The sequence below is a fragment of the Aplysia californica genome, unplaced genomic scaffold (assembly GCF_000002075.1).
Source record: "Aplysia californica isolate F4 #8 unplaced genomic scaffold, AplCal3.0 scaffold00332, whole genome shotgun sequence".
Lineage (NCBI taxonomy): Eukaryota > Metazoa > Mollusca > Gastropoda > Aplysiida > Aplysiidae > Aplysia > Aplysia californica.
The window spans coordinates 340,879-364,851 of NW_004797602.1; the positions used below are offsets into that span (position 1 = coordinate 340,879).

The 23,973-nt window shown below is 40.5% G+C and overlaps 1 protein-coding gene across 3 annotated transcripts in view; it reads right to left on the reverse strand.

The window, feature by feature from the left end:
* Positions 1-260: 260 nt before the first annotated feature.
* The window catches only part of LOC101855271 (acyl-CoA dehydrogenase family member 10), a 43,157-nt gene continuing 19,444 nt past the window's right edge, over positions 261-23,973 (reverse strand). For 2 of the 3 annotated variants that reach the window (XM_013084966.1, XM_005102612.3), the window contains exons 12-23: positions 23,282-23,455; positions 22,645-22,890; positions 20,748-20,917; positions 19,769-19,909; positions 15,800-15,937; positions 13,249-13,339; positions 12,613-12,771; positions 10,858-11,030; positions 8,925-9,068; positions 7,859-7,936; positions 3,855-4,016; positions 1,996-2,082 (exon numbers count right to left, since the gene is read on the reverse strand). In XM_013084966.1, coding sequence (XP_012940420.1) covers positions 3,861-4,016; positions 7,859-7,936; positions 8,925-9,068; positions 10,858-11,030; positions 12,613-12,771; positions 13,249-13,339; positions 15,800-15,937; positions 19,769-19,909; positions 20,748-20,917; positions 22,645-22,890; positions 23,282-23,455 — 1,670 coding nt within the window. In that variant the 3' untranslated portion in view covers positions 1,996-2,082; positions 3,855-3,860. Of the gene's footprint in view, positions 2,083-3,854; positions 4,017-7,858; positions 7,937-8,924; positions 9,069-10,857; positions 11,031-12,612; positions 12,772-13,248; positions 13,340-15,799; positions 15,938-19,768; positions 19,910-20,747; positions 20,918-22,644; positions 22,891-23,281; positions 23,456-23,973 lie in introns of all 3 variants that reach the window. The other variant, XM_005102613.3, reaches the window with a different exon arrangement.

Consider the following 23,973-nt stretch of genomic DNA (forward strand, 5'->3'; position numbering starts at 1 on the left):
AAATCAGGTGGCCCCTACCTCATTTAATGGCAAATATTTTGACTTCTATTCAAGATATTCTTTTTCATCTAAAGCAAGACAACTGAGCGGGCTTTTATTACTTTAAGATGATACCAATCACTCCACATGCCTAAAAATTGACGAGCGCCTGATTCCACCACGTCTTGACACATTTTTAAGATTGAAAATAAATTTCCAAGCAATCATGAACAAAACATTGTTGGCAGAGCTATGTGGTGTAAAATTATTTTAGCTTTTTCTTAGTGGACAAATTGCAAGTTTCTCCCCACAAGGAAGTTACATAACAGATGGGTCAGAGAGAAGTCTCCTGTTTATGAGGCATTGGTTAAAAATGTAAACATCTTGAATGCCAAAACTAAGGTTATATGTATGATATATATATATATGGAAAAAGAGTCCAAAATCACAGGAACCACAGTGACAAAATCAACTGAGATGGAAAAAGTTTTTTTTATTGCTTTCCACTTTGACCAGCCCTTTCAGCGAAAAAGCAAAAGGACCTGTGTTGGGATCTGAAATACTAAAATCTCTTAAACTCATCATTGTCTTTCAAGACACTTTATTTGAACATATTGGAGTGAGTAAAAGAAAAAAAACCCATTCTTCTACCTTTGCAAATGAAAAACTAAAATTAAAAAATCCGATGACTACATAACCAAATTATAAATAAACAGCTTCGTAGGTCCTGTAAATAGCACAATGCAAAATTTCAACATCTGTCCAACTAGCATTTCATTGGAATTCCATTTCGTTCAAACTTGAGGTCATTCAGTCATTCCTACATTTCATCTGAACAAAATGAGCAAAGTTAATTAACATCATCATTCATTGTTCTCAACAGGACAAAAGCTATGTACAGAAGCGACAAAAATAAAACATTCTGGATCTTATACAAGCAATCTAATGAATCATCACAACAATATAAAGAATACCAGAAGGCTGCTGGAGTAGTCTTTATACTACATTGAAAGAGTGCACTTATGCCACTTTAACTTAAACTTTACGTAGGAAAAATTGGAAAAGAAAAACTAGTCCTGATTTTTCAAAAAGGTACTCGTACACGCTGCTTCATGAATAACAGAGCAATAGCAACAAAGAAGGCATTTCTTCAGAATCCCCACAATACTGGTGCAGTCTTTAGATGAATAGCAGGAGATCCTAGTGTCTAGCTCAGTGTGGTACATATCAGTGGCACATATTAGGGTAGAGGAAATGAGAGGAAAGACAAATAGTATAGTTAGCTGTTGCTCAACAACAAATGCAGTAGTCTAAAGGAGGCATAAGCTGGCTTCTGAGGTAACGCAGTTGGGTGCTTCGCCATCGCACTCAGAAGACCCGAGTCCAATTCACAGGAGGGGAGAATTTTTATTGGGCATCTCAGTCTTTCTGCTGGGACATTGCATCACCCTCTCAGCCCAGTTTGGATCTGACAGGCAAAGTCCTATCCCACCTTCTAAATGATCTAAACTGCATCGATGGGGAGAATATCACTATACATTTTTTGGAGGCACTAAACTCTAGAAGAACATCAATCATTTATAATTAATTTTTTCAGTGCAGAGCACAAAGACAATAACTCATGAAGTATAATTGTTGCAACATTATGCATCAGAAACTTGACATGAATACCATGAGGAAGGCTACTCTTACAAGAATAAGAAAATAATATTTAATTTTTCTTGACAAAATTAAGAACATAATTCGTTGCAAACAGATGAACTTTTACAAAACAAGAAAATGATAGAAAACTTTTTGTTGATAAGACTAAAATCGAAACTAATATAATGGACAATACCAGACGTAGGTCTTCCGACAGTCAGTGCTTATATCTTGGCCATAGTTTCTTTAGTGTATTTCTATAATTACTAAAAACAAAAACAGACTAACAGATATACTGACATTCAACGCTCATATCTTGGCCTTAGCAATTTTTGCGTACTCTATCCTGGCCACTGCTCGTTGGTGAACCTCATCAGGACCATCTGCGAAGCGCAGGGTTCGAGCGGCAGCGTAGAGAAAAGCCAGAGGGAAATCCTCACTCACTCCTGCTCCACCGTGAGCCTGGGGGAAGAAATTTGAAATTGGCATGGGACCCTTCCTTGATGGCAACAAAGAACATTGAATTTGGTTAGCTGTTATGGATGGTTTTAATACCAGTAAAATTACCTTAGTATTAGTAGTAATAGCAAAAATAACAACAATAATGATGATGACAATACTAGTAATAGAAACAATGATAATGAATAACAATACAGATAACAATAATAATAATAGCGTCCAGCACGCACAGAGCAAAATAAACACATAGCGAACAGGAAAAAAAAAAAGCGGTGGTAGGAGGGTGATGGGGGGTGGGGTGTTGAAATTGGGATAGTAAAAGCATCCAGGGACATCGATAATTCTGTGACTGTGACTGTTTTAACATTAATTTAAAAGGTAACAAAACCCAAACTATCTTCTTGATACAATATGTAAAGTAACTGCAAACAAACAGGAAAGAAAGAAACGGTTTCCACCTTTACTGCCTCTCAGCACCTATGAGAAATAATGTTGGAGCTTTCCTTCTTTCTTCACAAGTAAAAAAAAACTGTCGGCAAACAGTTTAATGCACTCAGCCCAGAAAGTAAAATTTATCGAGAGAGAGAAAAAAACTGTTTCATTCTTTTAGCAACTGTGCTTACATCATCATTTATGAATCTTTTCTTGTTACTTTCAACATTTAGAATTTGAATTTTGACAAAACATTTCGTGATCCTATATAACAAATTTTAAAAATATTTTAGGCTTAGTACATTGAACAGCTGGCTCATGGTATGCTACCAAAACCACACTGTCAAACTTTCTCTCTTCAATGGCTACTGTTATAACAATAGATAGCATTTGTATAGCTCAAATTCTCACTCAACACCAAGCTCTATGCGCTTTACAATCTATGACTATTACCCTAGCAGATTTGATAGCATTCTGAAACAATCTCAACTTCCAGGGAAGTACACAGTGCAAGCTGCATTGTATAGTATTTATAGGCACTAACATATGGACAAGATCTTTCACTGTTTTCGGCAGGTTACCCATTCTCACCTGGGTGAAGAGAGGAAAATTGGTGTAACGTGCCTTTCCCAAGGACAAAATGCCGAATCTGAGTCTGAGGCTGAACCCCCGACCAGCTACCTCAGGATTACGAGTCCGGTAGCCTAACCACTAGAGTTCAGAAAAAGTTCATGGTACCCCGACTGAATGTTGTACAAACTGAAGCTCAAATAAATATCACATGCATTACCACTTTATGCATATCACTGACAAGCTGTTAAAATTTCCCAGGAGAGAGAAAAAAAACCTGTTTCATTCTCTTAACAATGGTACCTAAATTATGTATTTTTTCATCTTATTTTCAACATTCAGAATTTGAACTTTGACAAAACATTACTTGAGCACATGTGAGTGTTACCATAGATTAGCTAGAAAAGCTGTAATAAAATTATTTTTTCCAAATTTTGGGCTTAGCACTTCTGACCAGCTGGCTGACGATATACTACAGAGACCATGCACAGTCAAATAAACCCTGTTCAATCTCCACTGTTATACTAAAAAGTTCATGGCACCCCAACAGAGCATTATATAAGAAAAACTGAAGCTCATAAATCAAATGAATTATCATCATTATGTATATCAACTGCTTAGTGTAAGACCTTGTCATACGCCATTTTGAAAAGAGACTTATGACAGAGTCTAACATTCAGCAGTTGTTATACATTGTTAATCCTTAAGTCCATGCTTTTCTACTCTATTCCTGTATATGAGGCTTATAAAAACATCAATCTGTGTGTGCATACTCGATGTTATAATTTTGCCTTGTTGCCGTTCTGGACAAAGACGGACCGAGCCAAACTTCGCAGATGGACTTCGTCTGGTCCGTCGGCCAATCGTAATACTCGTGCCCAGGCGTACATTGCAGCGAGTGGGAAGTCATCGTTTACACCTGCACCTCCATGAGCCTGTGCAAGATGTTAAAACATGACCAAGAAATCTACGCATTCACAAGAGATAGAAGGAAAAGAATAAAGTATATCTTTATTTCAATATTAATAAAGGATTAAGACTTCAATGGTTGGCAGACTTCTGGACACAGTGGGAAGACAATATTGAAGACTGGACCGGCCAAGAATGGAACATCATCATACTACACAAAGCTGAGAGCCGAGAAAAGTGGAAGAAGCTGGTTACAAAATCTACTGCGGTCAGCAAGACTATGGGATAAGAGAAGATGAAGGACACAAAGGCAAAGCATGGTGATCAAAAGAAGAAAGAAATTTATTTTAATGATTTGTGTTACTATCACTTGTCCCAATTCAGACAAAGAATTAAACTTGAACTCCATACAGCCAAACCTGCTCTAAAGGTCCCCTGTCCAAGACAATCGCCTGCTTCATGAACGACCACTTTTCACTTCCACCTCTTATGTTTTTTCTTTATTACAATCTCACTGTCCAAGAACTTCACCAGTCTAAAACAGCCACTTTTCTTCTCAACAATAGGTGGTCACCTTGGACAATTTTGAATTTCTATCTTCAGGAATTGAAAGAGCTTTTCTTTTTAAAAAATTTGAAGAGAGACAGTCCCACAATTTCTTTATTATAGGAATTCTCTTGTAAAAAGCTTTTACCACCCCTATTGTGCAGTGTGGCTACAGGCTCCCCACCTTGCAATCTATTTCCTCCTGCCGATGAATTGTTACTACTCACTTAAGGTGTTAAATTTACATGTCTGTCTACATACAGCAGTCTCCGCCTAAACGCATGACATACAAAAGCACGCTCCGCTCAAACGCACGCTTACGTCATCTAACTTTTTTTTTACTATATTATATAGACGTACAAACGCACGGTCACTTCCTCTAGACGCACGCTCCGATCTGCAGAACACGCTGACAGGTAAAGCTTGACAAGGGGAAATTTTCACTACGACTACTGTACGATCTGCACAGCTTGCATAAAACAAGCCTAGAAAACCGGATATTTGGTGAGACTGCCCCTTATGCCGAGCAAAGAGAGTGATGGACAGCGTTTTCACACCCAACTTTCCACAGACATATATATATATATATAGGTCTAGGACTGGTCGGTGAAATGTTGGGGGGTTGGGGTCGGTCACTGGAAATGCGCCTCTTTGAGAAAAGGTTTCTGACTGGTGTTTGAGTGACTGCTTGTTGGCTAACGTTTAGTTAGACATAAGCCTAAGATGTGAAACACGCATGAATGCTTGTTCATGAAATTACGGTCGGGGGTGGTTGCTTGGAAAGCCACATGGCTGGGCCGTCGTCTCTATGACTATCACCAACAATTTCTTTTTAGGCTATTGGTTCCCGACATTTTATGGTGCATTCATTACATTGAGTCTGTCTTCCTGCCCCCCCCCACACACACACCCATTCAACGTCTTTGCAGTCTTAACCGCAGTCGGGGAATCTTTTACAAAACAGTCACGTGTCGTCAAATTATCGGCCCAACGTGACCCCCATCCCAAAGGGAGGTCACTAGAATATCAAGGCAATATAAGATGACTGCGTCCCTTTCTCCCTTTGCTAAGGTTCATGTAAACGCACGCTCCATATAAACACACGCTAAGGAGCCCTCCCAAGCACCGTGCATTTAGGTGGAGACTACAGTACCATTGTGCCTTTTATGTCCGAGATTGGGAAAATATACTAGAAACAATGCTGAAAGTACCTTGGGGGGGGCAAGTACATTGTACAGTCAAACCTTTGTAAAACGGCCACCCATTGTCATGGAGAAAAGTGGCCATATAACGCAGGTGGCTGTTTTAGGCAGGACTGATCAAAATGAAGAAAGTAAATCATTCTCTTACGAGGTCTTAACCGGGGCTGATTTCAGGATTAGGATTGCCGTAAGGTTAATTCAAAACGGTTTTTGTTTTCTTTAGAAAAAGGGGGGTAGGTGGTGTGAGAAGGTTTTTTGTTGTTGTTTTGTTGGTTTGTGTTTTTGGTAAGCTTTCTCTTTGTTGCTGATTTTGTGCAAGGGTAAAATAAACGAAATCTTTTGTAAGTAAGACGATGAAGACCGAGTGCCACGGTAAAACAAACACACGGGTTGCCACCACTCGGAGAACGAACGACGCTTCTGTCGCAAGTTCATGTCAATGTCCATTGTTACTTTATACAGATTAGGTAAACAAAACAGTAACCTATCACCTCGCACACGATTAGTGCACGAGTTGTGGGTGGGGCTTATAAGTTATGATGGATCACGCTTCCCTCACCAGCAGATGAAAATTTATTATTAGGCCTACCCATTGGTCAACTAGCGTAAACATTCAATGGATGGACTAATAATAACGACAGGAGAAAGAATTAAGACGGCCCGTCCACAGAGTGAGGGGCCATTAAAAAATTTATGACAAAGCGTCGGGCAATACGCTAGGCCGCATGAGGCAGGTAAATTGACAGTGGGTTGATAAAATAAGGAGGCCCCGGCCACGTCCAACAGGTGACCATTTTACACAGTTAAATTATATAGAAAAAACGCAAGGAAAGAAATATAATGTGGCCATTTTTACAGGTGGCCGTATCATACCATACAGGTGGCCGTCATGGCAGGTTCAACTGTACACACAAAAAAGAAACAAGAGTCGGAATTGTCAATGAAGGCCACCCATTGTCGAGGAGAAAAGTGGTTAGACAGGTGGACACCACTGACAGCGTCATTATAATTATAATGTAGAAAAAAACTCAAAGGGGGGTTGGAGGCAGTCGTTTGTACAGATAATTGTCTTAAGAGGAAGTGGGAAGTGGTCGTTTGTACAGGTAGTTGTCTTAGACAGGTGGCTGTTGGGGCAGGTTTTACTATAAATACCACAATTAGCATAGTAATAGTAGGAAAAAATGACAAGAATCTGAGAAAGACATAAAAAAATCAGCTGTAACGATTTTAAATTTCTAAAAATTATTAGATAGTCTCTTGGTGTGTAGCCGGCATGCCTACTTAAACAAGTCTACCCATGGGCATATATTCAGAAAGGACTCATGCTTGACAGATGCCAAAAATTATAACAATAAATAAATAGTACTTGTATAGCACAAATTCGTTTTTTGTTTGTTTCTTAAGTCATTCAAAGATGTAACTCCTCCATTATGTATCAGATAAACAACAAGCACAAAGGAAGCAGCAGGCAAACAAAATAAATATAAGCTCCTACATCTTGTGTCAGTGAAAAGAAAATCAAATGCAGCATGCACAAAGCAAGGAAAAAAACCGACACACATCAAGACTAAAATGAAAAATATAGATTCTAGGTCTAACCCATAAAATTATAAAATAACTTTGTTCTAAATTGACTAATTTTAAATATATAAAACTACTTTCAGTTTAGAAGTGAATACTGGATGAAAAAACTACAACTCTCAGATTTGTTATTTTTACCATATGAAAGGTTATATCTAAAGTCACAATACACATTGCAAAAACCAAAAGGACAGACTAATAAAACATGGTTATGGGCCAGAAATACTTCGTAGGGTATTTTTTGGTGACTCTTTCCGCTGGTTACAGCAAAATGACTTTGAAAAAAATCCTGAACTTTCCGGATCCTGTGCAAACGTATGCGTGGGGACTCTATATTTACAGATCATATTGTCCAATTCATCTCATATCAAGACTATTTTGTTATATAGTGTGATATCCAGATCATTCAGAAACACAAATTTCTGGATTTAATTTGAAAATCGGCCTCTCAAAAATGCAACATAGATCGAAGCTGTACAAAGCGAAGGCTGCAGGAATGAGAAGCTTGCATAGAAAATAAAGTATCTACGGTAACCTACCTGTATGGCCCGATCAATGACAGACAAAGCCATGTTAGGAGCAGCAACTTTGATCATAGCGATCTCTGGAGCAGCCACCTGGCAAATGAGAACATCAACAAAAAATGTTTACTCATTTCATGGCTAGCAAATTTAAACAAGATCTCTACGATCAGGAGATCAGTCTCTTATGAGAGCATCCAGGAAGGGAAAACAAGAACTCCCTGGAAGGTCCTTTTTTCGTTCAGCTCCATCTCGCCACCTTAGAATCACAAAGTTCTATCTGACATTTTTGGCCATTTTAAGTTACTTGGACCATGAAGGCTGAAACCAAACGCTTTTTCTGCTCTATCAAAATCGTAAGATTATTCAGAGTCGTTATCAAGATATTTAAAGAACTGAATTAGAAAAAGCTTGACAAGTTGTGAAACTAAACATTTTTTACATCAAATTTCTCAAAACTACATACTAGGCAGATAGAACTTTGTAATTCTAAGTTAGTGATCTGTCTGGAATTCTCTCCTACAACAATGTAAGGGAAACAAAGTCGAGGCAAAATTAATAATTTATATATACTTCAGGAAATGCAATCTTGATTGTTAGTCCTTCTTACTTATTGTTCTCTTCTGTTTAAAATGTGATTTGCATTTGCCAATAACTGTCTTGTAATAGCACATATGTAAGAAGGTGTGCTTCATATATATATATTTGTCAGCATTAATCAAAAGCGTAGAGCATTCATTCATGTTCATGAACAGGTATGCTTTGTTAAGATAAAGGTTCTGTAAAATCTTTGTACACACACACACTCTCTCTTTCGACTTCTTTCTCTCTCTCTCTCTCTCTCTCTCTCTCTCTGTGTCTCTTTCTCTCTTCCCTCTTTCTCTCTCACTATCTGTACGTGTAAGTTTGCATGTGTGCCTGTCTTGTTTGCTCTCTCTCTCTCTTTCTCCCTCCCTCACCTTGATGCTATACAAGTCCATCATGTACACAACATTCTCTCTCTCTCTCTCTCTCTCTCTCTCGCTATCTCTCTCTCGCTATCTCTCTCTCTCTCTCGCTATCTCTCCCTCCCCACCTCCCTCACCTTGTTGCCATACAAATCCATCATGTACGCGGCTTTCAGCACCAGAAGTCTGCACTGCTCTATCTCGATTCTTGACCTGGCCACATCCTGTTGGATGGTTCCCTGAGCAGCCAGTGGCTTGCCGAACGCCACACGCTTCATGGTCTGTGGGGTACCAACAGGGGAATCATAATGATGGAGAACATTTGTCTTTTAGCCTTTGTAAAAATATTACATCACTTGCAACACAGATAGGTTATATACATCAATCAGTGCCAAAGATTAGAGATGTTATTAGAAAGTAACATACAAAGAAAAAAGTACGAGGAGACCTAAGGATGATAGATGTGTGATAGGAAAGAAGGAGCAAACCATTCCAGAGCAACCGCAACAATCCATTCCATGAGGAAAACTTGATAAACAAAGTGAAAAAGAAAAAAAGAAAGAAAGAAAGTGTTTGCGAGAAAAGAAAAAGTGCATCGGTATACAAAAGAAGTTGTGGGTCCCTTGAAACTCTCATTGCTAGACTGTAACTGCATCCGTTCAAACCCTGAGAGGAATTTAAGGATATATGAGGCACGCTGACAAAATGAGTTATTTCTCGCAATCATAAATAATATCAGCCAAAAATCAACACTGGGGTCAAATTTGTATAGACTTTCAGAACAGCTGCGATTTTCGTCAAGTATAACATGTCTTTTATTATTTCATACTTGTAAACTGTACAAATTCCAGATATATCTATTAATCATTTTGTCAGCACACCTCACATATTTATCTTAACAGAGAGAGAGAGAGAGAGAGAGAGAGAGAGAGAGAGAGAGAGAGAGAGAGAGGGAGAGAGAGAGAGACAGAGAGAGAGAGGGAGAGAGAGAGAGTGAGAGAGAGAGAGATGGAGACGGAGAGGGAGAGAGAGAGAAAGAGATAAAACAACAAGATTTAGACCTACCAACAAGATATCTGATTTTCTATGCGGGCATTCTTTCCAAAACATTTGCATATGTTCAAAAGCCTGATGAACATTTTTGTTTTCAATTGATAAAATGTACACAATGAAAATCCAACACTGTACATCACTGCATCTTTTCTCCTGTGCATTGTAAAGTGGATGCAAATTCAGCCAAGCTCCAACCACGAGTGTTAAAACCAGCACGCAAACATGCACAAATGCCCACACGCACTCACACACCTAAGGCTGGATCACTGGACTGGTCTCATTTACACCAGACGTGGTGGTACTTTCACATCCTTTCACCTTCCTGGATTCCAAACGTATTGACTATGTCTCTCCTCTGGAGCATGTCAAGGAAGTCAAGTTCTGAAGGGAGGTAAATAGCACGTGGCATATCTACTTCTTCTGTGTCTAATGCCCAGGCAAAGCTGTATCATGCATACTGCTTTAGTCATCATTGATCCAAATGGACAGCCAAAAAGAAGAGGTTCTTGCTCAGTTACGTCATACTGGGCTACTGGACAAAAAAACCCTATAGGTTCAAACCCCAACCAGCAGGTCAGCAGTAAGGACAACATCAGGCGCTGTCAAGAAGTAGTAGAAGACCACACCGGAGTGCCCTGGTTCAAAATCCCAAAAGGCGAGTCCCTGTTATAATGGCAACATTGAATCAGGAAACTATATTCAAAAAAGCAAAAACCAGCAAAAAATAGCTGAGTAGACCACACTAGATCGCCCACCAATCATTTATTTATATCAACAACATTCAGCTGTTGATACGCACAAGTTAAAAATTTTGACTTTTTTTTTATTAATTGCAGTTTCCTCATTTACAGTATTGGTTGCATGTTTTTAAGAAATAATTAGTTGAAATTCAAATGTTGAAGTTTAAATTTTGAGAGTTGAAAAAAAATATAAAGAAAAGATATATAAAACAGTTACTTTCTAGGCTTAAAAGAGCTGGACAGCTTGCTGACGAAATACACAACTGTTTCCACTCACCCTGTCCACCATAAGAGACAAAGCCCGCTCAGCGTTACCGATGAGTCGCATGCAGTGGTGAATGCGTCCAGGGCCCAAGCGACCTTGAGCAATCTCAAAACCTCGACCTTCTCCAAGCAAGATGTTGGAGGCTGGCACTCGGACATTGTCAAAAATGACCTCTCCATGACCCTCTGTGAGTAATACGAACAATTTTTTACATCGCACATTAGATAATCCTAATTAACTTCCACTTGAAGGAATACATAGCCAGCCAGTGCAGCATGAAGTTTTCATAGGTACAGTTTAGTACAAACACAATCTCTCTCCCAATCTCTTTATTTCTGTCATTTTTTATATCTCTCTCTCTCTTTCTCATTCTCTCTCTCTCTCTCTCTCTCTCTTTGCCCACCATCCTCCCTCTCTTTCTCTGCCACACCTATCATTTAGTAAATATGTGAACATACAAAGACCGATACAGTGGAATCCTGTTATAACGAGAGGGAGGGGACCGGTGCAAAATGTCCGTTATAGCAGGATTCTCGCTACAAGGGATCCAGTAATAAATTCAAGGGAAACTGTAAAGTAGGCCTAATCTATGAGTTTGGTGTTCTGTTTATTTCCTTTTGCTATCTCCCCTGACGATGATTGTGTTTCAACATGACCTCTAGGCCTTACTTGATAAAAAATCGAATCAGGTTTCTTTGGACTGACAGCTCGGCGTTGGCGATCAGAAAGAAAGGGCTTTAGGGTAACTCGCCCACTGTGTTTTCCACCACCCTACCACACCCTGTGGTGCATTCCGCCCGCTTGCGCACGTCAGACATTCGATCCATCCATCACAGCACTGTGACCTCTCCATCCCCACATTGGAGAAGTGAAAGGCATGGTAGGCCTTGATAATCTAAACAAGGCTTACGCAGGCCTATCACGCGATGCGTTCTGCTTGTCTACGCATGCCACTACCCTCCCTACTCAGTCGCTCCGGCCTTCATTGTTGACACACATGGGCTCTCCCATTCTTTGTTTCGCTAGATCACCAACATGTTTCTCAACTGGCGAGGTTTTACATTATGTATAATTAGCCTATGCACTGTGCACAGCAGCAGCAATATTCCGCTATAACCGACTCGCATGTTTGTCTGATTACGCTATAGCAGTATTTTATTTACAAAGGTAAAGAAGAGAGAAAAACGGGGTTTTAGAACAGTGTCTTTATAACAGACTTCTCGTTTTTTCCGGACTCGTTATAAGTGGACTCCACTGTATAAGAAGGTGATTCCAGGTAAAATCAAAGAGATCACAGGATGGTGTCAGCTTGCGAGTATCTCTGTATGAGAAAGGGTGAGGGCACGCCCACACAGGTATGTAAATGTGCATGTGTGTGTGTGTAAGAGGGAGCATGCCTGTTTGACGTCATCTACTCCTTATCTCTACCACACTGCTAGTGAGCCGCTTGCAGAAGCTTGGGCACATTCCTTTATGCCGCCAAAAACATGTCTCTTTTACCAAAAGTTCTTTTATCACAAAATGTTCATTTGCTTTGATTTAATGAGTAATTGAGTGACGTATTTATCACATTTAGATTTTGTACCAAAAAAGGACCCCGGCATAGTGGGTGTACGCCCTCCAGATATAAAGAGTTAAGCAGCAAAACTCAGTTTCCTTATTTTAGTCAAGCAATAGGGAAATCATTTAAATAAAACCAGTTAGCTGTAACCTCCTAGAAAAAAACTACTCTCCGTTGTCCTTTTTTAACACAACAGAGTCGCATACCTGGTGCATCATCATATCCAAACACTTTAAGTGGTCGAACAATTGTGATTCCTGGAGAGTCCATGGGTACCAGGATCATAGACTGCTGGCGATGCTTAGCTTCACCTTTGTCTGTCTTGCCCATGAAGATACAGATCTTGCAACGAGGATCAAGGGCTCCTGTAGCGAAACCAATCCTTAACTTTCTTTTTATTTGAAAAGCAAAATTCCATCATATAAAGTATAGAGAGTTATATAATATAATCATTTGAATTCACATAGGAAACATAAAATACAGAAAAGTCAAAACTAGACTGAAAGACTTCTAAGCATTTATTCGTTTTCTTTAAATCAAAGGCCAGGCCCAACCAAGGTGTAATAGAGGTGATTTGAGTAAAAAGTTGAAACCATTAAAGTCAGTGATACCTCTGGAATTTTGTGCAAAATAACTATAAACACAACAAATCTTGGGTTCAACAGAAAACAAAGGCCAAGTATACACAACGTCTAACAAAACAGCAGGCATCATTGGTTAAACTTTCTTATGGCTTCACTTATGACATTCAAAGTTGTTCTTTCTAAAAAAAAATCCACATGAACACAGCAATCTTTCAGGTTGACCTTGCTGGTGTTGAAGTGAAATAAACTCAGACTAACCTGATGTCCACCATTTGTGCCCGTTGATGATATAGGAATCTCCATCTCTGCTGATCGAGGACTCAATGTTTGTGGCATCTGATGATGCGACCTTCAAGATGACAAGAGATAAAATAGTATTTGAGCCCTCAATATATACAGAATCATAGCAGTGGAATGAAGGGCATACAAATATCCTAAAATAAGGAGAAGACAATTTCAAGTTTTAAGGAGAAATGGATGAGATAAAAAGCGTTTTTCCTATTCCTTTAATTTTCAAGGCATGTTTCAAAAAGCCTCGACACATTATTGATCGTTATGTTTTTTACTCCCATGCTCTCACATGAAAAAAACTTTTCTATACATCATGCAGCTTGCTCAGTAGAGATGGGGCGAGTGGACGGACGGGTTCGTTACTCGCGGACTCAGTCAGAGCGAACGGGTAACGGACGGCCATGAGAGCGAACTGCGAACCTCAAGACAGTTCGTTTTTTGGGTCCGCTCCACAATTTGACTCTCTTAGCGAGCGGACTGTGGACCTCAAGCCTCAAGTCAATTCGTTTTTTGGGTCCGCTCCACAATTTTATTCACTGGGCGGGAAGGCGAACAAAACTCTAGCAGACAAGATACTCGACGCGAGGTTAGGCCCACGGTCTACTGTTTGTTAATTAGGCCTAATGTTTCAAACCACTAGCGGTGCCACAGTGAGTGTAGAGGGTGGTGACATAGTACTATGTGTGTAACCTTTCACCTCGTGCGTGGATCACACTGTGTACGTTCCAATTATCGCAAAGGCCGGGGGGGGGGGGGAGAAATTACCGCCATGAACGCCTAGCTACAATGTGAGGCAGGAGGGAGGGTGATTTTTTAATTTTAAAAAAAAAATTTTTTTGGGGGGGGGAGGCGGGTTGTAAGTTGTGGGCAATGGAAGGAGTCTCTCTCTCCACCCGTCCGCGCGCTCGCTAAATGAACTGTTGTCCCTGTCCGATGTGTAGCGAGTAGCGAACTACTCTTCACAAATGGACAGTTCGTTACCCGTCCGCTCGTTTGCGGGTAGTGTCAGCGGGTAGTTTGTTACTCGCGGACGCTAATTTTGCGAGCCCGACCCAACACTATTGGTCAGTCATAGAGAAGCAAGATCTATTCCTACAATTACCTCTCCATGATTTCTTCCACAACAAAGTGTATAAGTGTCTCTGTGATAGATTCATCGACAAAGGAAACATGTCATAACCAAATACACAAATAGAAACATACAAACACATACAGAGGAACTTGGATTCAACAAGCTCGGATTCAACGAGAACTCGGATTCAATGAGAGGAGATAGATTCCCGTTTTTTTCTTCTTTAAAATCAATAAAAATAACCCGCATTCAACGAGCACTTAAACCGGCGAGCTCGGATTCAACAAGGTCGCTTCAAGGTGAACAGCCCCCGCAGACAAGGTTTCGCTCATTTTTCTCCTAGAACTAACTTTATCTATTCCCGGAAACCATCCATTGCACCTGCATCGTGTACTATTATTCACTTAGCCAATTTAATGCGACCAATCAGCGGCCTTTTTTTCATACCAACACAAGCGTTGTTGGCACGCACACATGTCTACTCTAGCGTGTGTCAGGGTCGGATGGGCGGCCTGCAAACGTGTGGCTGTGTGTGTGTGTGTCGGAGAGCACCAGCGGTTCGGGCATTGAACGTCGCAGAAACAAACGCGTTACAGTCTCCCCCCCCGGCGACTGGTCAATATTACAATGATCAGCTAGTCTCGATGTAGATCTACGTAATGAATTGTGTGTTGGTCTATGGAATCAAAAGTTTCCGTAGGCTAGGATCTACACAGCAACACAACTTTTTGGTAAACAATCGAGATGACACAGGCGTGCATTTGAACGAATCAGTCTTTTTTTTGTACACAGCTCATATGCAGGCATTTCAGGCACTACTTGTTACTTCTCTTTACACATTACTTGCTCAGTGCCGGTAATTATTTACACAAAACCTCATGTTTGCTATAACGAACACTCGGATTCAACGAGATTTTAGATCAGGCCCGGCGACCTCGTTGAATCCGAGTTCCACTGTACATTCACACACACACACACACATTTAGACAAACACACATGCGTAATAACTGTACACACATTAAGACGCAAACACATATCCATAAAATACACATACTGTACACACAAGTGCACCCACACATACTCAGACACAAATGCATGCATACACAAAGACAGACACATTCCACCCCCCAACCCCCCCCCCCACAAAACAATACTATACTCTCCTCACAAACACACACACACGCAAAAACACATAAGAATAACAAGAGCCTATTTAAAAATCAGTAATATCAAATGCATTACTAATAAATATAGTTTGAATTGTCTAAGACAGTCACCAATTGTCAAGGAGAAAAGCAGTTTTCTAGGACAGGTCGACATCTTGGACATAGTCATTATAATACAGAAAAAAACCCAGGAGGGTGGAAGTGGGAAATCAGTGTCTGTACAGGTATTTGTCTTGAACAGGTGGCCATTAGAGCAGGTTTGACTGTGTTTAAAACATACCGCAGGCTCTGTCATGGCAAAGCAAGAGCGGATCTTTCCATCCAGGAGAGGCCTCAGCCATTTCTCTTTCTGTTCCTCAGTGCCGTAGCGTACAATGGTCTCCATATTACCTGTGTCCGGGGCACTGCAGTTGAACACCTGGTGGTCAAGAGATAAAGTTTTAGTAAGAGTTTTACGGCACTTGCAACAAAAATAGGTCATATAAGAGCCGAAAATGAGATGTGTTACTAGAGAGTAACATACAAAGAAAAGAAAGAGGAGAGATAAGGACATTAGATGTTTGATAAGAAAGAAGGCTTTTTTAGCCGGTAGTTTACACATCGTGTAAAAAATGATATTTGAAAACATAGACGCTTTTTTTTCAAGGTTTTCTATCCAAAGGCCAAAAATAACCACGAGAAACCATGCTCAAAGCTGTAGCTTATAGTTCTCCGCCTGTGAAAAGACAGTATTTATTCATCAAACTTTCTGCAAAGCATTCCAATGCATGGGTGTCAATTTTGAACCGGCCGACCTCGCATTCCGACCATGAGGGGCTTCCCTTTCCACAGCAATTCTCCAGCTCCAAATACCCAGATATACAAACAACTTGCACTGTTGTAATGAAAAAAATCTGAACTTTTTCGAAATGTTCAGCATTTGGTGTTTCATAGCAAAAAAGCAAAGAAACAGATATCTGAATTACCCCCATTTTACCGAAACCACGTGCTTGAAAGGCTTATGTGCCTTGTTTAAGCTACCTAATTGTGAGGCAGCGTGGTGGAATCAGGCTCTCGTTAAAATAATCAAAGTGAAGAAACTTGCAGTTTTCCGCAGGTTTGTGAATTTTTATCAAATTGTTGTTTTTTGGCTCAACACCTTTCATGCACATTAAAGAACACATTTCAGTGTGGGTTTTTCTTTAAAATGTTGATTAAAGGCACAAAAAATGTAAATTTTCAGTTACCGCGGACTCTAAATTTAAGGAAATAACTAATCTTTGGCGGCCATTTTCTCACTAATTTTACCTCTGAAGACAGGTGACCCCCCACCTCCTTCATTCTCAAATATCTCGACTTGTATTTAAGATAAACGGGCATTTTTTTCATCCAAATAAAGACATGTGAACAAGCTTTAAGATGATACCAAGAACTCTACATGCCCAACAATTGACGAGAGCCTGATTCCACCACGCTGCCTCACAATTATACATTTGCAACAGGCGCGGTTCGTCCATAGAGCGCGGTCGTGCAGTACCGCCCAAATTTTTTAAATGTTCTATTACGAAAAGAATCCACAAATATAACATAAAAGAAGTCAGAAACAAATACTAGTCAAATATTATTTCAAAACAAGGTCGTCGCTGGCGCCTTAACTGTCATTTCTGTGTCAAAGGCACCGTAAAACATCTACTACGCCATGTCAAAGTCCACATGCTTTAACTAAACATAATAGGAATATTCAACAGTGGTAACCTGACCTATTAATCACTCTTTGGGATAACCCAAACGATGACGACACTCGTAGAGAGTTTGGCAGTACATTAATATTAATAAGACGGCACATCTCAAATGTGCACCCACGAAAAATAGCCCACAGTAGGCAGTCTAAAAATAAACGCGATAGACTGCACACTATCCTATGCCAAAATTATGTGATCCCCAGAGCAACTCAGCGGAGTGCTCAAGTGAATTGTGATTGGTTCATTGTCTTGCCACTATTTTAAGCGAATCTGTGACCATGAACCTGAGGGAGGTGAATGTGACATACTTAAGTCACCGTCCTGCGTCCTGTGAACTGTGCATTTGAATGGTTTCGTAGTAGAGTGATGAAATTTATTACTTGAGTGTTCAGTTCCAATGCAGGATGAAGAAACTGATGTTTATTTAACAAACAGATTTAGTTTTAGAAATCAAAGCGACAATCCATTTACTTACTATGCCCTTGACTATCTTCAGCCTGCTGTAGCTGAATTGTGCACGCCCACTTTTTAGCCCCACAAGTTGCCCCTGATTTGCAATAGCACCATACCATAAACACCGCAGAGCACAAACACACACACACACACACCCACACACACACATACACACACGCACACACACGCATACAGACACACCAACACACATACACAGACATGCACATAGACCGCCTCAGTGGCCTCTTGGTAAGGAGTCCGCTTTGAGAGATCTAGAGGACACTAAAACACAATAAAAACGAATTTTTTAAGTCAATCCAAGTATAAAACTGAAAGATCAACAGACGATTACAGCTAGCAGGGCACCGCCACACAGTCAGCTGTTTAGGTTAACAAGCTTGAAGTGAGCTAGAAGTTATCGTTTTTAATCTGTTTTACCAGTCAGTGTTGTTTAAATTTCTGACCATTCATGCTCAAAAAGGGGTCAAAATCTAAAAACAGTAGTGAAAGAAGAACGTTGAAGCAAAGATAATCCACTAGTGGAGAATCTTTAGTTGAAGCAAACTTGGCCATGAGGTAATGGTTCTAAAAATAATCGCACAGCTACACACTAGAGAGGTCCAAATTCCTTTATCTCGTCACCCAAGCTCGAAACAAACCACACGCACCTCCAAAATAAATCAAAATAAAATATTTATAGTCGATTATAGTTGTTTATTTTTATCTTAAATGAAGCAGAAGACATCAAACTTTCAAAAGATCCACAAAACAAAAATTTCATGGAAAGTCACTTTCTCGCCTTTCGAACCTCGTAGCTGATAACAGCACAGTGCGTCTTATGACTGATATTGAGTGGAGTTGACAGATTTACTCGTTAACCCTGATCCGTACGCTTTGCATAGCAGTCGTCAAAATGATTTTTTGAGAAATACTGAAAGTTTCAAAGAGATCTTGGTACTAGAAGTATTCTAAAATGTGAAGAATACAACCCCCGGGGTACAAAATGACCCCAGGGGGTACGGATAGGGCTAACTCTTTATCTCCGAGGGGGGTAAACCCACTATGCCAGGGCCCATTCTGATGCTAAATCTAAAAATGACAAAAACATCATTCAATGGGTCATTAAATCGAAACTAGCAAATCTATTTTGATAGTTCTTCATCTAATAATGAACTTCCGGTATAAGAGACCTGTTTTTGGCAATTGCCGAAAAGTTATTTGATGTCGAAGTTGTCGTAAAGGAATGTGCCTAAGCCGCTGTCAGTGGCTCACCAGCACAGAGGTTCTGACCCCGAGCCACTGGGAGCGGCTTGCTGGAGACAAAGAGTTAAAATACTTTCTTCAGGTCTCCGAAAGTCTGGACATTCTGTTAAGATGTGTCTAAAGGTGAAATCTGTGTTGCATCCGACACAGAACAGTTTCTCATCTCCCTGCAGGAAGTACGTGTGAGTCTAGTCTCTGTGAGGTGTCATTTGTTGTGTGTTTATGAACTTCAGTGTACAGGAAAGAAAAAGTGTGTGTGCATGTGCGTGTGTGTGAGTGAATGTGTTTATGTGTGAGGGGAAAAATGAAGAAGACAGCACCCATCATCCAACCATACCAATTAAAAGTAGTAGAGCAGACCACATGAAAGCACCTACCAGCCGCGACCCCCACCCTCCATCTCTTGGTTGCCAAACTAACTATGGTACCCTCCAACCATCCACACTTACGACACGAAGAAGTAGAAAGAGAAGACCACATCAGTCCTCCCATCCCCAGTAGAAGAGCCTCATCTTAACAAGCACACGGTCAAACCAAAAAGACTTGAAAGAACCGCAGACTTGTACCCAAGATGATGCACTTTGATGTAATTCTATTCACCATGGAGTGCTTCCCTTGACTCTATTAGGAACCAAATGAATGGCAAGCGGTGAAAGGTTGTGTGCGTACTCAACTATGGCGAGATTAGTATTTTACCCCTCATTTGCACCTGCACGGTAAACACCAAAGCAGTGAAGTTTTCAGAAAGAGCACAGAGTGGCCGCCATGACAGTAAACAGTCTAAGTAAAGTCTGTGGAAAGAACTTACTCACCTCAGGGGCAAAGAAACACTTGCCCATTTCCTCACAGAGAAAGGCATACTCCAGATTGGTGAGACCAGCTCCATACTTGCTCCCCGGGTCCGACTCTACGGGCAAGAACAAGTTCCACAGGCCGGCCGCCTTTGCCTTCTCCTACAGGACACAAGTGAAAACAATGTGGATGGTTGGCCGGTGCTCCGATGTGCTTTGCCTCTTCTCTCCAGTCCAACAGCTATTGTCCTTATCTCTCCTCCTGATTTTTCTAATACAATGTATGTTGCTTTCTTGTAAAACTGTTAATCTTTGGCACTTATATTACCTATTTTTGTTGCAAGTGCTGTAAAACTTACTAAAACTAAGTAATAATAATAATAATAACTAACATAATTTATGCTGCGTATTATCTCCATATTCTGAAAAATGCTCAAGGCAGATTACAGTCACAGAGATATGACATTTCTGTTAGTGGTTTACATAGTATAGAACAACAAATTTGTATAGATATTAACATTTCTATCAATAAACTTTGTCAAACAGTGAGCCTGGCAACAATAGTGCGAGAACTAGAAATGTACAATACTGCAACCTCTTTCCTCCTGCAAGAAAAAACACAATACTGCAACCTCTTTCCTCCTGCAAGAAAAAACAACACAAAAAAGACAAAACAACAGAAGAAAGGTACACTAGTTTAACTCTTTGGGCCCTGACCTCCTGAGGTTACCGTGCCCTTCTGCATGAACGATATATTACTAACATTCATATGATCGTCAGAATCCCATTCCATATCCCACTCAAGGTAGTCCTCGTCATTACCAGCATCTAATTCAGAAAGTTCTTCAAAATAATCAAGAACGTCCTATGTAGTAAACATGGTTTTCTATGCTTGTTTTGTCCTTGACGAACAAAGCTAGGGACAGGGTCTCGCTCACCGCTGTACCAGTGGCTTGGCATTCACGCAGTTTTACTCGCAAATTATCTTAGGGTTTCTGACCTTGGCGGCTTCCAGTTCGGGCATGACTTCCCAGCGCGGGGCGCCACTCTCCTCACGCTGCTTGCGGACCAACTCCAGAGGCACCACGTGTTCCTGGATGAACTCCTTGACCCTTCGGTGCAGATCCTGAACACGAGGAGAAAGACCCTGCACATTCACCGCCATCTGACCTGAAATAAAATATGTAAGGCGTTGACATAAAATTGTACGGTAAAGTGAAATGGGAAGAAGGTGGTGGAGATGGACAAGATATACCCTTGGGAAGCCAGGCACCTGCGTAACAAAGAGTGATGGATTGGAATCCACAGGGTAAGAGATCAGGGGAAGGCCATGTGGAACCTGGAGAAGAGTCACAGAGAATGATGTACAGAAAAGAGGAAAGATATGGAATAAAATCAAGAAGCTAGCCTTTGAATATATATGAGAAAAAAGTGCGTACTTTTTGGAGTTGTATGCTTTGTAGCTGAGCTATAATAAATAACCATCAACCATTCGCTAAAGTAGGGATTAGAAAACTTTTTTTTCAAAGTGGTCCAGATAACTGGGAGAATGCCGAGTGTGGGCTGGATAACTATTGTGTTCAACATAATATACCGAATACACAGTGTAATTAAATAAATGATCTCCCATTCAAGACGAGCAACGGGGTGATATATTAGCTAGGAGTTATGAAGTCTATAAAAGCATGTTTAATTTGTACTGTAGAGTTTAAAGAAAAAATCATATTATTTTGGTGACCAAGTCCTGAGCATGCTACAAATACAGTTGAACCTGTGTGAAACTGCCACTCATTGTCAAGGAGAAAAGTGGCCTTACAACACAGGTGGCCATCTTATGCAGGATTGATCAAAATGAAGAAAGCACACCATTGACTTGTGAGGTCCAATCCGGGACTGATTTCAGGCTTAGGGCTGCCGTAGGGTGAATTCAAAAGGGTTTTTTGTTTTCTTTTGAAAAGGAGGGGGTGGAGTGTTGTAAGAAGAGGTTTTTCTGTTGCTATTGTTACTTTGTTGGTTTGTTTTTTTGGTTAGCTTTTTCATTGCTGATTTTGCAAAAGGGTAAAATAATAAATGTAAGACAATGAAGACCAAGTGTCATGGTAAAACAAACACTGGGTCGCCACCACTCATAAAACGAGTGATGCTTCTGTCGAAAGTTCACGCCAACATCCAATGTTACTTTGTTACGGATTATGTAAAAAAACCAGCGACCAGTCACTTCACATGCGGTATGTGTATGACTTATGGGCGGGGCTCATAAGTTGTGACGGATCACACGCTTCCCTTTCCAGCAGTTGAAAATTTATTGTTACCCACTGGTCAGCTTGGGCAAAGCATCCGGCGATTCGAGACCACGCCTGGCCGTCTAAGGCAGGAAGATTGGGCTCTGGGTTGATAAAATAAGGTGGCGGCAGCCGCGTTAGACAGGTGACCGTTTTACACAGTTATAATATATTTTTAAAAAGCAAGGGGGGAAATGTAAAGTGGCCGTTTGTACAGGTGGCTGTTTTATACAGGTGGCCGTCACGGCAGCTTCGTATATCTTTTCAGGTTGTTTTTGTTTCTCGTGGTGGCATGGAGGCCAGCCAGAAGAACTGAGCTCGTGGGCAAAATCTGGTCCTTGGGGTGTAGTCAGGAGCTACAGTAAAGAAATGAAATACTTAAAGCTACTACGTTAATCAAAGAATCCTTTAAGAATTATCAAACTTGAAATTGTTATTATCTCACCTCCTCCTCCTCCCCCTCCCCTTCTATTAAACATTAACAGAAGGAAGAAACAGACTATCTTCTTGTTAACTGGCAACTTTCATTCCAAAAAAAAAAATAACGCAGAAATGTAAAGTCGCAGAAACGTAAAGTATGTATTGCAGTGAAAAGCAAAATTATCCAGCACTAACCTGCTGTGCCCTGACCGCCACTTGTTGAGTAAGGCCGCACCAACGTTGACATAACCGGACGGCGGTGACCCATCAGTGTGGAGAAATGTCGTCTCTGGCCACTTCCAGTACTGTTGTTGGCACTGGTATTAGCCGCGCCAATGGGTGAGGAGTTTGGAGGGCCCTGAGAGGCGATTTCCCAGCCAAAGTTGGCCATTTCTTCTGCCATAGCTCCAACTGCTTCTCCTGTTGAGGAGCTGCTTTGTCCTTGATAACAAGAAAAAAAAAAGTGTGACTGTCATGGTTTTACCGTCCTCATCCTGAAACCATACTAGGCTGATCACACACCTGCAGCTGAAAGCTTTTAAAGAGTGCACTTTTGTGTTTTACCCAGTTTTGATAGAAATTTTTAAAAATTGATTTTTCTTGAACAGCTTGATTAATTTTCCTCATATTCATACACTTGACGACCCCTGCTTGAGAAACATTTTGTTGAAATTAAAAATTTTCAATGTTGAATTTCAATGTTGAAAAAGGAAGAAAAGATCAATATTAGGTACAATTCTTAAAGAATGGAAACGTTTTTATCTCTCTCCAGAAAAATTCTAGGCTTAGAACAGCTGTTCAGCTTGCTGATGATATGGTATCTCTGTCTTACCAGTTATAGCTCGCTTGTACACCCCCTGCAAAATGGCAGCCATGCGGAAGAAAACAAAGGCAAGGTAAAAGTCCCAGTTTTCTATGGGCGGCCGTCCACTCAGCCTGCAGTACTCCGCAACAACCTCATCCACTGTGGGCAGGCCTAACTCCTTCGGGTCGCAGCCTTTCAAGCCTAGAAGAAAAGAGAAATAGCTACAACAACTACTACTTACATTACTCCTACAACTTGACTACTACTAATCTACTCCGACTAGACACAAGGAGAACCGAAAAGAAACATGCAGTTTGAAGAGCCATATTACAGACTCGTTATCTGGGGATGTTCGTTAAAAAAACAACCCAAAACAAACAGTAACAAAAAACAAAATAACAAAAACATTTTTGAATACATACAAGATACAACAAATTACATTTACTTCAACGAAAATGGCAGACGGCCACAACGCATTCACGTGCTAGGCTAAGTCTAACATTGTTTTTAATGACGATCTCTGGGTTTCGGTTCAGAATACAAGTCAGGGTTCAGAGGTCAAAGATAGCAAAGAGAAAAGGGTCAATATATGTACTATGAGGACATACCAGGGCACACAGTTGACAAGGCAAATTCTCAGACCAGGTATCAAGTTAAGTTGTCAAGTAGCCAAAGGTAAAAAGGAGGGAGGGAGAGGGAGAGGGAGAGGGAGAGGGAGA